The sequence below is a fragment of the Amborella trichopoda genome, chromosome 1 (assembly GCF_054954075.1).
Source record: "Amborella trichopoda isolate Santa Cruz 75 chromosome 1, AtrichopodaSantaCruz75HAP2 v2.0, whole genome shotgun sequence".
Classification (NCBI taxonomy): Eukaryota; Viridiplantae; Streptophyta; class Magnoliopsida; order Amborellales; family Amborellaceae; genus Amborella; species Amborella trichopoda.
In genome coordinates, this window is record NC_142336.1 from 58,540,018 (window position 1) to 58,558,146 (window position 18,129).

Here is an 18,129-nt window from a genome sequence, read left to right on the forward strand (position 1 = left end):
TTTTATCTCAATACGAGGAAACTTCATTTTAAGACAAGTCTTATAATGAATTTTGGAAACAAAAATACTTTTGCACGTAAGTAACGACATTTTCGGTCTCAAAACTTTGCAAATTGATCATCGCAACTTAATGTTACATATATTTCCCATATCTCTACCATTTTTTAGTCAATTATGAAAATTTGGACAAAATTATTTTTGCAATCGTAAGGTTCTGGTGCCACATCTATTTTTCAAGCAAGGTTTTGAGGTATGGCTTTGCGAAATTTCATAATATTGCAGTATTCTTGACCTGCATCAATACTATCCAAAAACTTTTGACAAATAATGCTTCATTATACCCTATTTCCTGTTCATTCATGTATTATGGGGTTATTTTCAGCAAGTTTGTGGAAAACCATTGCATAAATAAGCAACTGAACATCTGGATCAGGAATTGGGAATCAAGACTCGCCTAGTTTTGTCACAGATATAGATGAGTTTTGTCAGCGAACCTTGTAATCTGAATCAACCAATACCGTATTGCCTACTTATTTATCTTTATTTTTTGAGCAATGATCTAATGCAACGTTTGTATCATAATATAATGCAACGACACTTCTAGAAAATCATGTTTGTGGTATTTGTATGACCCCAAATTTTGCACACACACTCTTTTCATCTCAATAATCAATCCTCCCAAAAACAAAAGTTCAATTGGAACTCTAGATATGGACAAAATGAGTCCCTTCCAAAAACGAATCTAGACCATTTCATTTTGTGAATTTCAAGATCTTAGCCTTTATAAACTCGAAATCATTTTTTTCTTTTTAACATTATTCATCTAATGATGATAAAGACATCAAAAAAAAAATGGAAGTGAAAAAAACCCTTTTAAGGCCTAGATCTAAGCATCTCATTAAAATAAACGACCTATGTTAATTGGGCTAAAAAAATAATTTATAGGTTGTGTTTTCAAATTATTGTGTTTTTTTTTGTGATTGTTCATTAGAGTAAAAATAGTGTATATTTCAAAATTTGGATCAAACAAATGGCTATGAGATGGTTTTTAAAAGTTGTTGCATCATATTACTATACAATAGTTGCATGAAATCATTGGCATTATTTTTTACAAACTTTTTAACTTTTTTTCAAAATTTCAAAATGTTATTTTTTTTTTCTTTTTTAAATTTTTTTTTTTTAGTTTTTTCAAATCTTATGGTATCAAGAAAAAAATTTATATTATTCCCATAGATAATCGTCTGATCCGGCCTAATTTGGCAATCATGTTTAACTTTGGATAAAAATTTGATCCGACCTGGATCCAGCCTGTATTTTAATACTATCACAAAGATCTTCAGTACTAAAACCACATTTCTCCACAGTCCACACTATTTGAAGGTGCACTGTTACACAAATCGCAAGAAAAAAAGAAGAGGGGCATTATCGTAAATTTCGCGATAATGTAAGGATAATTCCTTACTTTGTCATCCTTGACACAGGTCACAGATATTTTGGTCGTTTTTCTATATTCCATAAGTAACCCTCTATTTGATAGAAAATATCCAAACTAGTCTCAACTAAAAGGACTTTCTTGGTAATAAATTGAATTAAAGGGATATTTTAGAGTTTTTGAAGTAAAAAAGCGGAGTATTCACAAAAAAACCAGACAATCCTTGCAAGACGGCGATGGCCATGTCCTATCTCAGATCCTTTGAGGTATGGATTCTTTCTCTAGTTTTTTTTAGAATTTTATTATTTGTGTTTTTTTAAGAAATGTGGGGTTTTTTTATCCTCACCCCATATAGGTTTTGCATTTGTTTATTTTTTCTTTTTATTTTTTTGCTGAAATTTATGGCTATGGTGGGTTGATAATGGGGTTTGTGGCTTTTAGGCTTTTGGGTGTCTTTTGTCTTGAATTGGGTGTTTGGATAAGCACATTTGGGATGCATTTTTGTTGTTTTCTTTCGTTATTGGATTGGGCATGATCTGGATCTGAATTGGTTCTGGTTCTGCAAGTCTAGGGTTTATTTGATGTAATAGCCAATAATTTACTAGGGTTGGAGCTATTATGGATTTTGGGTTTCTGGTTGGAACTGGTGAAGTAATAGTTATTTGCATTTTATGTTTGGTTTTACTGTATTCTTACTTTCCTGGACTGTGATTTGAGATTATATCGGGTTGTGGCATTCTCTTTTTAGGTGCAATTTGTGGGGTTTCTGCATTTGTCATGATAATCAGCAGGATTTATGTGAATTCTTTAGGTTTATGATTTGAGCTATTTCTGCTCTTTTGGTGTAGATGCATTTCGGTTTGAACTAATGAACTTGTCATGGAAACTATGTGGCGTGATGTGGCTTCATGATTTTAAGGTTTTCGGTTATGGTTACTACTGATGGCGACTTAGTATATTCCACTCTAATGATATATGCTGATTTGGGTTAATTGCATTTTCTAGTTTGTTATATATATAGACATTTATATATTTTCAACGAATGATGAAACTTCTATGCAGTTTGTTTGTAGAGTGTGATGGGTTTTACATTTTTTGTTTTTGGTTTCACAAGCTTTAGAAATGGAGTTTTGTCAGTGATGGTGATGATTGTTACCTGTTTCTTCTTCTCTTTGCTTGAGCATGGTCCCGAGTTGTTTATATTGTGTCTCTCTCTCTATCGTAGTTTTCTTGTCTCATTTGGATTTTATGGCGCTGTATTCAGTATGTGTTAGATTTTGAAGCTTTAAGTTCAAGATGCCGGAGAATCGGCATTTTGTGGAAATTTTTTGTTTTTATTTTTTGTTCACTTTTTTTTTATGCATTCGATGCAATTTGTGGGTTTTATAAATTCATACTTTTTCATTATAATATTTCATTTAGAACATGACTATGTTTTTTGAGAAGTCGTTTGTATTGGTTGGTTATTATCTTCTCAGAACATTAGAAGTTCAGTCATCCGGTTTGAGGGATTTGTGACCTGTTGCTTTGTAGTCTAATTTGGTTTTTGGTTGTTTGTTGCTACAAGTTGATTGGTCTCTGAACTTTTGTTTGTTTCTCTATAACTGAACTTTTATTTGTTTCTACAACGGCTATATTTCGCTACTCTGTTTTTAGCAAGACTGTGTGTTTTAAAATATCTGATTTATGGTCCTATTCATGTCTTTTGTCTTATGTATGTATGTATTTATGCATACATGTATTATGCAAAGACCCATGGACTCATGCCACGCAGAATAGGCATACACATACACCTGAATTTTTTTTATCAATGATAATAAACATTTTCTACATCTAGTGTTTCCATCTTACAAGTTTCTTCTTGTTTCATTCTCAAACCCACTGTTCCTATTGGCATCAAGAGGCTACAGCTTGATTGTTCAAAGTACTTTACTTGCAGAACATGAAATCTTAATTACGATTCAAGAAGATACATCTAATTCGCAGATCAAAGTCTTTGCAACTATTAGGCATACCCATTTAATTTTGGATCGATGGGTTCGAGATTCCCATCTCATCAGCTTAGCAATGGCCTTTATGTCTCGGGTCGGCCAGAGCAACACAAGGAGAGACCTCCAACCATGAGCTCCACCGCCATGCCTTACACAGGTGGAGACATTAAGAAATCTGGGGAGCTTGGAAAAATGTTTGATATTCAAGTAGAAGGCTCAAAGTCGAGGAAATCGGGACCCATATCAAATGCCCCCTCAAGAACTGGTTCTTTTGGGGGTGCTGCCTCACATAGTGGACCAATAATGCATAACTCCTCTGGTCGAGCTTCTTCCAATTCTGTTCCTGGTTCAGTTGTTACCGGACCCAATAGACAAAAATCCAATTCAGGCCCACTTAATAATAGGCATGGTGATGGCATTAAGAAGTCTTCTGGTCCTCAATCTGGTGGGGTTACCCCAATTGCTCGCCAAAATTCTGGGCCCATCCCTCCAGTTCTCCCAGCCACTGGGCTCATAACTTCAGGGCCAATCTCTTCGGGGCCTCTCAATTCATCAGGGGCTCCTCGAAAAGTATCCGGTCCATTGGATGGTGCTGCTTCTGTCAAGCTTCACAGCATATCTATTGCTCATAATCAGGCTGTTACCAATCTTAGCAATGAGGAGCAGTATTCTTTCAAAAGGGGGATTCCCAAGTGTATACTTTGGTCGGTGGTGATGCTCTTTGTCATGGGATTCATTGCTGGTGGTTTCTTTCTTGGGGCTGTCCACAATGCCATTCTACTTGTTATTGTTGTGGTTCTCTTTGGTGCAGTGGCTGCACTCTTCACTTGGAATACTTTTTGGGGAATGAGAGCTATCACGGGTTTCATTGCCAGTTATCCGGATGCTGAGTTGAGGACTGCAAAGGATGGGCAGTATGTTAAAGTTTCTGGGGTATGTTTCATGATGTTCCTCTCTCTCTCTCCTCCCACAAGTTTGATTGCTTTTTGAGGAATATATCTTTCTGGTTAGTCCCATCAGAGAAACATTAATAAACTTAGAATCATTTTGTCTTACAGTGAATAATATTTGGTCGTTAGCTCATGGAGTTTTATTTGATCCAGTAGTTATTGATTGCTGGATTTAAATTTTAATAAGTATTTGATTTCGTGGAACCAAAATCGTGACCCAATGATTAGTCCGATGCTCGAGCTTTTGCCTTGTTTGCATGGTTTGAATTTAATTACTGCCTGAGGATACAGAGTCTTTCTTCTTCTAAAATGTGACCAACTTGGGTTTTTCAATCTAGTCAATCTTATGATATATGCTCCAAAACACATGCCTATTTATTCTTTTGTTTTTCTTCAATCTAATAAAGCAATAAAGAAGGAAAAAGACAAATTGCATTGCCCGGTGATGTGACCTTTTTTATGCATGTATATGTAATACCCTCCTAATTGTGGATGAAGAATTGCCATGCCTAGACAAGTCTAAGAGTCAAAATCTTTTAACATGATCCATTACCTTTTCTATGTGAGTTTGTGTTGGCTTCAAATTTCACTCTGCAATCACTTGAAGCATGTTCAAGTGAGGACCCAGGTCATTGCTTGCCAAACAGAAGATGCTTTTCTAGGATTTGCCCAGTGCTTTCTCCAGTTGTGTAATATCAAATTTGCACTTTTCTGAAGTTCTTTCAGTGCATGGTACAGTTCAATACTTATCCAAAAAAAAAAATTGTATGGTTTGCTCTTGTTACTAAGCTGATGGTACAATGATGATAAGTTGCTCCTTGTGTGTGTGTGTGTGTGTGCTTTTTTTTTCTCCTGTTTGTTTGACAGGTACTTCTCGTGTGAGTTTTATAGTTCTTAGATGTGTGGATGTCAGAGTGCTGTAATGGGTTGCATAATGATCATTTACAGTGTATTTTGTTTGGAGCAATGATTTCATGCAACGGTTGTATCATAATATAATGCAACCACATTAAAAAACCATGTTAGAGACATTTGTTTGACGCAATGTTTTAGATGTATACTCTTTTCATTCTAAAGAACAATCACAAAAAGAAAATTTAGGAAAAAACACCCTAAAAAGTGTTTTTCTAGCCCAATTAATATAAGCCTTCCCTTTTAATGAGAAGGTTATATAGGTCTCATAAGGATTTTTTTATTCCCAAAATTTTTATTTAGTGTTACCATCATTAGATTAACAATGCTAAAAAAAAAAAAAGTGATTTTGAATTTGTAAAGGCCTAGATCTTGAAATTCACCGAATCGATGGTCGAGATTCATTGTTGGAGGGTACTAATTTTGACCATATCTAGGGTTCAAATTGAATTTTTTTTTATGAGGATGAAAAGAATGTGTGTGCAAAATTTAGAGTCATAAAAAATACCAAAAACATGGTTTTCTAGAGGTGTGGTTGCATCATACTATACAACCATTGTATGAAATCATTCCTCATTTGTTTATGTTAAATTGATTGACATGGCTTAATCAATCCATTTGTGCCTTGAAGAAGTCAATCTTTATATGCTCCATTGTTGTTTTAGAGTCTTAAATTTGTTGCTCTTACTATCTCACAGGTAGTAACATGTGGAAATGTCCCACTGGAATCATCCTTTCAAAAGGCTCCACGATGTGTATACACATCTACAAGCTTGTATGAGTATAGGGGCTGGGACTCAAAGGCTGCCAATGCCAAGCATCGCCGTTTTACTTGGGGACTTAGATCTTTGGAGGTGAGTCATTTACATCGTTATATTGCAGACACTCTCAGCTTTGTATCAATTGACAGTGCTTTACCATGGATTTCCCCAGTAATGGGTTTACTTTCCTTTTATTGGGTAATTGTTTTGATCTTCTTCTTGGGTAAATTATTCAAAGATATTCAAGCTTGTTGTTTTTTGATCAATAAAAAAATGGTAAGGTTTTGGCATATCCCTGTACCATCCACTCTTCCCAAATCCATTTTGGAGATGTATTTTGGATGCAAAACTACACGAATCTATCATTTTGCCACCACGATCATGAATATGAAAAATAATTAAATTTCGAGCCTTCAAAAGTCAATCTTGTACCTTTTCTTTGGACCATTCATTTTATTTCTTCATAGATTATCAGATCTACACTATTTTTAGAGCTCCAAATGCATGGATCTGAGGCGGAAATGGATTTGCAGTGATTTAGGAGCGTTTTGGGTCCTAAAATCCTTGAAAACTAGGGTGGACGCATGAGTTGGCCGACCCACGAAATATTTAGATAAGAGAAAGTTGCTAAGTTTAGCTTGATGATGCGCTACCTTGTTGATTGGTCTTGAATAATATGGATAATGCCATAGAAGTGGGTGTTAGACATTCTTATTTGAAAGATTAAACATAGGAAAAATCATAGATACCCCCTTGACCACACTTTCTAAGCATGCCTCTCCCCAATATTTTTTAAACCATACCCTTAACTCCAATACCTTTTATTTTTGCATCCACCCCCCAATAAAAATGGTCATTTTAAGACATGAACACCCACGTGTATTTATGATAGTTTCTCTCTCTTAAAACCTGAAATTTGAAATTTTAGAGAGAGAAATTATCAATGTTGTCATTTTCGCTTTAGAGTCTTCTTCGGTTTGGTGAGACAAATGAAGCAATTCGGTGCTTCGGCCGATTTGGGGGAAGACTTCGGATTTTTTTTAATTTAATATAAATAAATTAGATATTTATATATAAAATATATAAAAATAATGGAAAAATAAAAAATAATACTTTTATGTAGGTATTTCTTTTCTGTCCGAAGCAGCCTGAAGCTTCGCGCGAAGTAGAGACCCGAATCTGACCGAAGCGGCAGCACCACGCTTCTCTTCGCTTCGGTTTATGCTTAAAAACCGAAGGCTTCGGCCTCTTCGGTCGAAGTGAAGCTAATTTGATAACATGAGAAATTAGAATTTGATAACATTGGAAATTATCTCAAATTTTTTTAGAAAGAGAAACAATTTGAAATTTCAAATTTTTAGAGAGAGAAATATCTCAAATCTTAAGATTTAGAGAAAGAAACTATCTTAAATTTCTAGTTTTAGAGAGAAAAATTTCCGCAAATATCAAGTATTTATTTATGGCCCGTTTAAATAATCATTTCTTTCTCTAAAAATTTTGAGATGGTTTTTCTTACTAAAACTGAATATTTGAGATAATTTATCTCTCTTCAAATTTTGAATTCAAAATTTGAGATAATTCTCTTTAAAATTTTTGAGATAGTTTCTCTCTCTAAAATTTAAAGTTTTAAGACCGAGGAGTTATCTTAAATACCTAGAAAATATATTTTTTTAACTTTGTTTTTGGTGTGTGTTTGTGTGGTTTGTTTGGGTCGGTGGATTCAAAACTAGAAATATTGGGGTTAGTGGCGTGGTTTAAAAAGTATTAGGGTGGGGCATGCCTAGAAAGCATGGTCCGGGGGTATATATAATTTCCCCTTAAACATATTAGGGATGAATTCTTCATATATTAATTCCGCATTTTAGTTCTTCGATTTTATTATATTACATCATAACATATATAATATGGAATTAACTCAAATTTTTTTACGAGTGGCAGTAAGATGCCCAACAGCTATGTTGTATATAAAAATGCAATCACTAACCTTGTGCTAATCATGTTGTTAGGGTTCTTCTTTCTATTCCAGGATCTACAAGTGGTTTACAAACATTCTTCTATACTTCCTATCATGAATTTATTCTTGTATCTTAACACTGGAATGTAACTTCAAATTTGTGAGGTGCACTTGTTGCCTTTCTCTGGAAACGTTTGATTTTTGTGATAGTATTAAACAAGTTTAATTGGGATGTGTATCTTATTTTCTGCTACTGATTTTTTTGCAGTGCTTCATATTTCTTTAATGATTATTGCATTGTTCCTTTAGATTTTTGGCATGCCATTGTGCTCCTTATGAGTGTTCTTGTGACTTTTGATTGGCAGAGGCATGTGGTTGACTTCTACATCTCAGATTTCCAGTCCGGATTGAGAGCGTTGGTTAAAACTGGGTATGGTGCAAAGGTAACTCCATATGTAGATGAGTCCATCGTGGTTGATGTCAATCAGAAGAACATGGAGTTGTCTCCAGAATTTGTCAGGTGGTTGGGTGAAAGGAACCTTTCTAGTGATGATCGTACAATGCGCATGAAAGAAGGGTGAGTTCGCTATTCTGTTTAGTCCATGATTCTTTCCATTAGGATGCCTTGTACTGAATGTTGATGTTTCTTAATGTTTAACCCATGGGAAAGTATACGATAACCATAATGGAAAACCATATGGGATCATGTCCTGTTCTGGTGGGTCCCACTCTTTCCCCATCACTGTGCATCACTTCATTGGACAGTGATGAACTCAATGGACTTTGGCTTTCTGTAGTCAGCTTATAACTGCAGTAGCTGTTGTTGTTGTTGTTGTTGTTGTTATCATTATTATTATTATTATGATTTGGATGGGTATGGATGTGAACCTGAGCCACAGATGTTGGAGCACATGTGCTTAATCACCAGTCCGAGAGGCCAAACCCCATTTCTTAATTATTAAAAATGCCACAAATTTTTATGACCTTCAGGTATATCAAAGAAGGAAGCACAGTTAGTGTAATGGGGGTGGTCCAGCGAAATGATAATGTTCTTATGATAGTCCCCCCTTCCGACCCTTTCTCAACTGGGTGCCAATGGGCCAAGTGCATTTTACCAGCTAGCCTCGAAGGAATCGTATTGAGATGCGAAGACACCTCCAAAATTGATGTCATACCAGTGTGATTATCTCTCTGCACTGTTCAGGTAAGTGAGTTGTGTATGAGGTGTGGTGGGTTCGGTGACGTTGGGTGTATAGCTTTCTTTAATTTTTAAGGGTTTAAAAGCTTGTAGGGGCCTGTGGTTTGGTATCAGTGAGAGGGGATTTTGTTGTGCTTGTTCTTGAAGAGGCTTGTGTTGACCTATATTGCGCTTACTTTGTTAAGTAATATTAACGTGGGTTTGGCTTAGATTTTGAAAGCATGGGAGGTTAGAGATTATGATGAAAGGGGTGAAGTTGGGGTTGCTTCCAATATACTTATGGTATAACTACTCTTCCACCCATTGCACTACTCTCTTTAAGGGGGTTCAGTCAATGAAGATATTGTTTCAAAGAGAGGAAGATTCAGTCATGCTACTGGTCAATGAAGAGGTGTTTGTTGAACATGTGTAGGCTTTGAGCCAAGGGGGCCCTTGTGTCTTCCCATTTGCAATTGATATCAGGTTGGGGTCCCCATTTTGTGTAGAAGTTGTACAGAATCCATGCTACTATATTGGGTTGATGGAAATTGAATTGCTTTTAAAGATTGTAGAAAGCGCATTCTCTCTTGCTGGGAGGTCCTCTCTCTCTCTCTCTCTCTCCATTTGATTTGGAAATCGCTTGATAAGCATAGTTGTAGTAGGATCAGTGTTGTTTAATGTTAGATTGGTCTATAATTATGGACCGAGTCTATTGGGTTTATGCCAAAAATGAACCAGTGGCCTAACATGCACTGTGCTCCAATATATAATTAGGAGCGCGTTCATTTTCCATGGATTAAAAAACAATGTGTGTATCCATAATATTGTTTGATATTCATTTGAATCGTCACTATGATTTTGGACATCTCAGTATATTATTTTCTTTTAATGTAGTTGGGAAAAATCAATGTATGCTGAACTGGTTTTTGTGAGCAATGGCCTAAATTAGTGGTTGATATTTTGGAATACAATATGCAACTGACGTTTTCATATTGTCAGAATCGCCATCCCAAAATTTTGAAGGTATTTGTGGTTTTTAACAATACAGCTGGCTACTGCCTCTCTCTCTATTCAAAATTGATACGAAAGAGAAAAGTGTCCCCTCCTCTCTTCCTTTCTCTGGTGTGGGCATTTCTGGTGGGTGCATTCTCTCTCTATAGCGAGCATTGTGGTTGGGTGTTTAGCAGCAGAGCTTCGGATTCAAAAGGAGAAAAATCCATCTCTCTCTCTCTCTGTTATGAGCAGGTCTATTAGCTGAAGAAATATTTCACATTCACTGAGATTGTTGATAGTTTCTCTCTCTTGAAAATCAAAAGAACATGCAGTAGATATGGAATTTGGCAAACGAATTCGGGCTCACTCTAATTTCCTGATGCTTTCCAGAAGTGAGTAAATAGAAGGAAAATGGGTAACGAGAAACTAATAGAGAGGCATTATGCACTCATAATCACCCAAGAAGATTGCCTAATTCTCTACCAAACACATCAAACATTTGGGCTTCCATACCTAGAGAGTGATTGATTTATACATCATATTGCTAGAGAAACTAAGAGTTTGGGTTGTCCGTTAATTGAGAGTGAAAGTTGGGTTATCCATATTTTGAGAGAGGATATTGGAATGGCCAGAGAGTCTCACATTTTGAGATAAGAGAGAGAGAGAGTGAGTGAGTGAGTTCGGTTCTGTGAGAGTAAGGGGGTGGGGGGCTAGGAATCAGTCTGGATCTGGGTCATACTACTGGACCCTGTGAATCGGGTCTTGGTCCGAAAGCATGGGCTTGATTATGAATCGAGTCGGGTTTGGGTCCAGGTTCGAGCGATCTGAACCGACTTGAATAAAGTTTTATATTACCCTTTAATGCAGTGTTAGAAACCACTACTTGCCCGGAGTCAACAAAAAAATAGTTTAAAAAATTATAAAAAATACAAAAAAATAGGAAATGTATGTTCAAAGTAAATATTAAGTAAAACACAAAAAAATGAGGTTAAAAAATAGATTTTAAAAAATCAAGTTGTGATTGGGATATTTTTGAAATAATAAACAATGAGAAAAATGTAAAAATATTTGTCAAAGTGATAGAAAATATAAAAATACATATCCCAAATGAATTACTTATTTTTTAAATTTTTTATAATTTGTTTTGAATTTTTTTAATATCCCCGAGTTGCTCGGGCTTGGCAATGGCCCAAAAAAATAAATGTACGCTTCAAGTAAGATTAAGAAAAACGCATCAAAATGAGGTTAAAAAAAATAGTAAAACAATATATTTTTAAAAATCAACTTGTGATTGGGGGTATTTTTGAAAAAAAAGAAGAAGAAGAAAATGTAAAAATATTTGCCAAAGTGATAGAAAATATAAAAAACTATATTCCAAATATATTACTTATTTTTTAAAAAATTTTTTGATTTTTTTGAATTTCTTTTAATATACCCGAGTTGGACATCCAACTCGGGACGACTTGGGCTTGGCAAGGCCCAAGACAAATAGGAACTTTATGTTTAAAGTAAGATTAAAAAAAACATCAAAATGAGGTTAAAAAAATAGTAAAAAAAAACTTGAATGATTGGTATCAACTGTGAGGAGGATGTGATGCAAGGTATTGCGAATGCTTTGGGTTGTAGAGTGGATCATTTCCCTATTACCTATTAAGGATTGCCAATCTCAGATAAACGACTGTCTATCTCTGCTTGGGATACAATCTTTCATCAGACCCAAACCAAATTGGACTTTTGGAAACTTAAATATTTGTCATTAGGTGGGAGAACTACTCTGCTGCAATCATGTCTGGCTCATCTGTCCATCTATCAAATGTCTTTACTTCAAGGGTACGGTTTCTAAAAGGTTGCAACCTTCAACAATCCAATTAAGGCGCAACTCCAAATTTATCATAACATATAATTTTGTAATACAAAGTTTTTAGGATTATCTTAAAAACTATTTTCATATCTAGTTAAAAAATTATGAAACTCCAAAAATGATTAAAATCAAATAAATCTATAAACATATGAAAATCTTGAAAATGGACGGTCTAGATAATGTGTTGCAAGATGCACTATTTTTTGGACTCAAAAACGTTTTTCTTTCAATATTCATACATCTCGATGTCGAGGTGATCAATTAGAGGTTTCAACATTAAAACAACCTTTCCGGTAGATTTTTGAGGTGCATATGTGATTCTACATTTTAATGTTTCAACCTTATATAAACTTTTCCCTTACTTCAAATGCCTGCAATTGTTTGGAAAGGAAAAAAATTGAGAAGATGATGCATGATTTCTTATGAGGGTCATATGGAGATAATAGAAAATACCATCTTTTGAGGTGGGACATAGTATGTACTCCAAAAAGTGAAGGAAGGTTGGGGATTCACATAATTAGGTTTGTGAATCAGGCTCTCTTATGCAAGCGGTGGTAGAGCAGTATGCATTGTAAAGATAAGTTATGGTGGATAGAAAAAGGTATGCGGCTTTGGTTCTGGTAGAGGTGGATGTGCTTCGTCTTTTTGGAGACCTATTACTTTGTGTAAACCTCTCATTGGTAGAAGTATTAGATAGTTGGTAAAGGTGATTATGTTCCCTTTTGGCACCACAAGTTGATTGGGAATTGTTCTTATTTGGGATGGTTACCAATCCTAATGCTAAGATTGCTGAAATCCGTGAGGTTAGGGAAACCATGTTTTTTAGAATGTGAATTTTCCTAATAACAAGTTAAGTGATGCTCTTATAGGCCAACTCAGTACTCTTTTAAAACTTTTAAGTAAGGGGGATTTATATCTCGCTAGATTTGGAAGATGAGGTCATCTGGAAGAGAGAAGTGATGGTATATTTTCAATTAAGATGTGCTATAGGTTCCACTTTCATAACCTATGGAGATGGTCTTTGCCACAGTTGGCACATATTTAGAAATGGCCAATACTTGATGGTCCTTGCCACAACGGGCACAGATTTAGAAATGACCAATACCTCACAAAGTGAGATTTTTGTGTGGATAGCAACACAGGATAAAATTCTTACCATTGATATCATTATCAAAAGAGGTAAAATCTTTACGAATGCCTACTGGATGTGTAAGGAAGATGCAGAATTTGGGGCTCACCTCTTTTTTCATTGCTATTTTGCTGCTAGGATATGGCGTTGGTTTTTAATAGTGTTGAGCATTTCTATGCCTTTGCCTCAAGATGTTGTAGGCTTTGTAACTAACGTCTCCATTCCTAACTTGCCAGAGGTGGGAAGAGCCATTTAGAAGATTGGGCGAGCTGTAATCATGTGGGAAATTTGGTTGGAACGCATACCTTTGAAAAGGATTCCCTTTCCTTTGAAAAGTTTCTTTACAGGATCAAGCACGTGTTGGCTTGCAGTTACAATGGCTGGATAGGGCATCTTTGAGACTGATGTTATGATTGACCTTCATAACTTAATTTTGCTAGGCCCTGCCCCAATCAGGCCTAAGGTTGTTTGGTTTCCACCTCCAGGTGATATGCGGAACTTAAAATTTGATGGGAGCTGGCTAAGCCGGTATTGAGGGTGTGATCCAAGATAACAATGGTCTTCTTCTCCTAGCTTATGATTGGGGTTGTGATCTATGATTCCAATGGTCTTCTTCTTCTATCTTATGCAAGCCCGATTGGTGCAGCCATTGTTAACTTTGCTGAAATGGCAGCTCGCCTTTAAGGTTTTAAACTTTTGGTGGCCAGTTTTGGGTTGCCGTTTATTATTGAAAGAGGTTCGCAAAATGTCATTAAGTGGGATAAAAATGAGTGAAAAGTTCTTTGGTAAATTAAATCCTTATGGCGAAAAATTCGTAAAATGCCATTAAGTGGTGTAAAAAGGAGTTTAAGAGTTACTTGGAACTTAATTCTTTATGGCTTGAAATCATTGAGTTGACGATAGAGGCAGTTGGTTTTTTTTGTTTTTGAGGGAGCTATCTTGGTGATTCCCTTGCTAATAGGGGCACTTCTCTCCCTTCTCTTTTTATTTCGAATGATGTGTTCTCGTATGGGTAATTTTTATCAATAAAGATCTTTTATATTTGTCAAAAAAAAAAAAAAAAGATTTTAAAAAATTGACTTGTAATTAGGAATTTTTGAAAAAAAAAAAAAAAAGAAGAGAAAATGTATAAATATTTTCCAAAGTGATAGAAAATATAAAAAAATATATCTAAAATAAATTACTTCTTTTTTGGATTTTTTTATGATTTATTTTGATTTTTTTTTTTTAATATTCCCGACTAGGACACCCAACTCGGGACAACTAGAGCTCAGCAACGGCCTAAAAAAATAGGAAATGTATGTGTAATGTAAGATTAAAGAAAGGGTGCGGTTTGTATAGAGACTAGTCTCTAAACAATTAAATTAGAGCCTACTTTCAAATAGTATCAAGAAATGTGGTTTCAATACTGGAAATCTTTTTGATAGCCTTAAAATATATTTTCATCTTTATTTATAAAGTTTAAAGCTTAAAAAATAGTGTAAATTGAGAATTCTATGAAAACTTGAAAATTGAAGGTCCAAAAATGCGTTACAAAATACACTATTTTCAAAAGTTGAAATCTATTTTTTCTCTGGTCCATGCATCTTGATGTCGAGATGATCAATTCGAGGATACTTAGACATCAAAACAACCTCTTCTAGTGAATTTTTTGAGGGAGACTCAAATTTGATTGTTTAGAGCCTCGGCTCTATATAAACTTTTCCCTTAAAAAAAATACCTCAAAATGAGGTTAAAAAAATAGATTTTAAAAAGCCAAAATTGTTTCATATTCACTGGACTGCATTTCTACATATACGGTCCAGAAAGTGTAAAGTATCAATCTTAAAGATGGATGCAAGTAGGTGTTCCATCTAAAACCAATGAAAACTAACGGTCCAAATGTTTAGAATTATTAATTTTAGTTTTTAAAATTTATTTATTTTTTCATATTCATGATCTCTATGTTAGAGATTGCATGTCCTTAAAAATTAAGTCTTAAAATCCATCTCAAAAATAGATTTATGAAGAGGCTATATTTCTACATATGTGGGCGTGGCCGTATAGAAACCGGGTCCTTTAAAAAATCAACTTGTGATTGGGGGTATTTTTGAAATAAATACAAAAAAATGAGAAAATGTAAATATATTTACTATAGTGATAAAAAACATATAAAAAATATATCCCAAATAAATTACTTATTTTTTTTATTTTTTATGATTTGTTTTGAATTTTTTAATATATATGAGTTGGACACCTAACTCGAGACAACTCAGAGCTCGAAAATGGCAAAAAAAAAAGGAAATATACGTTTAAAGTAGATTAAAAAAATATATCAAAATGTGGTTAAAAAATAATAATAAAATATATTTTAAAAATCAATGACTGGGGCTATTTTGGAAATAAGTAAAAAAGATAAGAAAATGTTAGAAATATTTACCAAAGTGGCAGAAAAATAAAAAAGAATATCCCAAATAAATTACTTTTTTTTTTTTTTTTTTTTTCTATTTTATGATTTTTTGGATTTCTTTTTAATATCTTTCAGTTGGACACCCAACTCGAGCTCGGCAAGGGCCCAAAAAAATAGATAATGTATGTTTAAAGTAAGATTAAGTAAAAAAAATCAAAACGAGGTTAAAAAAATTGTAAAAAAAATCTTTTAAAAATTTACTTGTGACTAGGGTTATTTTTTAAATAAATAAAAAATAGAAAATGTAAAAGTATTTTCCAAAGTGATAGAAAATATAAAAAAAATCCCAAATAAATTCCTTATTTTTTTAGATATGTTATTTATTGTTGTAAATTTTTTTTAGCATCTCCGAGAGTTTCATTTCACAATAGACCGAAGGTTTTAAAAGATATACTGGAGCATAAAAATTGTAAATTTTATTTCTTTTAACCTTTTGAGCTACTTTAAATGTGTTTTTTTAAGCCAAATAAATCTAAAAAGACATGCCTTTTCTAAAAACCATCTCCTAAAGTTCTCTCTGTCACTCTCCCGGCACCCCTTCTCCCTTCGCCTTTCTCATCTCTAACCCCTCACTCTCTTTACGTTTTCCATCTCTCTCTTATTAATCTCTCCTCCTAAATACACAGTAAGTATACAAAGAGAAAGAGAGGTGCTTGGATCATAGTTAGCAAGTCGCCGATTTATTTGCGACTTTTTCAAATGAGCGGCGTATTTTTTATAAACGATTTAATCTGCGACTTTTTCAATAGATCGGTAAAATATGCGATTTTTTCATGAAGAAGTTTAAAACACGACTTTTTCAAAATTTGACAAAATCGTTTCAAAAAAACTTTCCTATTAATATACTATGATATATTTTTTTATGGAAAGTTCAATATCTTTTTCCAGTTTTATGAACTTTCTATTTCTATTTTTATTTCTATTTTCCCAAAACTTTCTCTAACTAGCAAATATGGGGTCGACAATTTCTTTCTAGAAAGATGAAAATTGAATTCACCTACCCAACCAATACTTATCTTGACGAATAGAATAGATAATCATCTTATGATTTAGAGATATATCACATTGAATATTTGAAATTTATATTTATAAGGAGGTCATATCTATGTTGAATGATACATATAGAGTGAAAGGAATACTCCTCACTACTATTAATTTTTTCTATACTGAGTGATATATATATATATATATATATATATATATATATATATATATATATATATCAATCAATATAGAAAAAATTAATAGCATTGAGGAGTAATGCTTTCACTCTATATATATCACTCCGTATAAAATTGACCTCCCTATAAATATAAATTGCAAATATTCAATGTGATATATTTCTAAAGGAAAAAGTTTATATAAGGTTGCAACCTTAAAATGTAGAATTATACATGCACATCAAAAGTCCATAGGAGAATATTGTTTTAGTGTTGAAAAACCCTCTAATTGATCATCTCGACATCCACATGTGCGAATATGAAAAAAAAAAGATTTTGATTCCCATAAATAGTGCATCTTGGGACACGTTATCTAGAACGTCCATTTTCAATATTTTCATATATTTATATATCTACTTGATTTTGACCATTATTTGAAGTTTAAAATTTATAAATAGATATTAAAATAGATTTGGAGATAATCCTAAGAATTTTTTACACAAAAATTATATGTTACTATAAAAGTTGGAGGTGCGCCTTAATTGGATTGTTTAAGATTGAAACCTTATAGAAACCGCACTCATGTCTAAATTATAAGATGGTCATCTATTCAATTCGCCAAGATAAGTATTGGGTAGGTGAATTCAATTTTCATCGTCCTTGAAAGAAATAGTCTACCCCATACTTGCTAACTATTGTATACTCATAACCACCCGAAAAAATACTCACCATATCAATAGCTGAGAACAAGAGAAAGTTTCGGGAGAATAGAAATAAAAAATTCATAAATCAAGAAAAAGATATTGAACTTCCAAAAAAAAATAAGAGTATATTAATAGCAAACATTTTTTTAAAAGATTTTTTTCCAAATTTTGAAAAAGTCGCATTTTAAACTTCTTCTGAAAAATCGCGTATTTTTGCTGTTCTATTGAAAAAGTCATAGATTAAAAATGCCGATTTTTTGAAAAGTTGTAATTAAATGGGAGATTTGCTAAGTATGATCATGACTAAGATAGGTCATGTTGGGTAAAATTAAAAAAAACAAAAAATAAATAGACAAAAAAATAAGAGTTTTATCCGGCTATCCTGGAGGGTGATGACTTTTAACTTTCTCTTAACCAGTCTCACGTTTGGGTAATACGATACCTTTTTTAAAAATGATTTAATCTTCAACTTTTTCAATAGATCGATAATAATACGCGATCTTTTCAGGAAGAAGTTTAAAACACAATTTTTTAAAAATTTGAAAAAATCGTTTCAAAAAAACTTTCTTATTAATATACTATGATATATATATTTTTTGGAAAGTTCAATATCTTTTTCTACTTTTATAAACTTTATATTTCTATTCTCCTAAAAC

The 18,129-nt window shown here is 33.6% G+C and overlaps 1 protein-coding gene across 5 annotated transcripts; it reads left to right on the forward strand.

The window, feature by feature from the left end:
- The first annotated feature begins 1,659 nt into the window (after positions 1–1,659).
- Positions 1,660–9,752, forward strand: LOC18440678 (protein SHOU4). 5 transcript variants are annotated; one of them, XM_006850816.4, is made up of 5 exons: positions 1,660–1,698; positions 3,372–4,356; positions 5,984–6,139; positions 8,366–8,577; positions 8,991–9,752. In XM_006850816.4, the coding sequence occupies exons 2-5, from the start codon at positions 3,466–3,468 to the stop codon at positions 9,181–9,183; spliced, it is 1,452 nt and encodes a 483-aa protein (XP_006850879.1). In that variant the 5' UTR covers positions 1,660–1,698; positions 3,372–3,465; the 3' UTR covers positions 9,184–9,752. The 5 variants fall into 5 exon arrangements, with proteins under 5 accessions (XP_006850879.1, XP_011625724.1, XP_020526964.1 ...); XM_011627422.3 differs by lacking the exon at positions 1,660–1,698 and adding an exon at positions 1,786–2,083; XM_020671305.2 differs by lacking the exon at positions 1,660–1,698 and adding an exon at positions 1,799–2,078.
- The last annotated feature ends 8,377 nt before the right edge of the window (positions 9,753–18,129 follow it).

What these genes read in the sequence shown, in the direction of transcription:
- LOC18440678 (XM_006850816.4), top strand. Translation starts at nt 3,466, where the DNA reads ATGGGTTCGAGATTCCCATCTCATCAGCTTAGCAATGGCCTTTATGTC. An exon ending in GGGGACTTAGATCTTTGGAG is followed by an intron (nt 6,140 to 8,365) that starts GTGAGTCATTTA and finishes TTTGATTGGCAG; the next exon opens with AGGCATGTGGTTGACTTCTA. An exon ending in ACAATGCGCATGAAAGAAGG is followed by an intron (nt 8,578 to 8,990) that starts GTGAGTTCGCTA and finishes TATGACCTTCAG; the next exon opens with GTATATCAAAGAAGGAAGCA.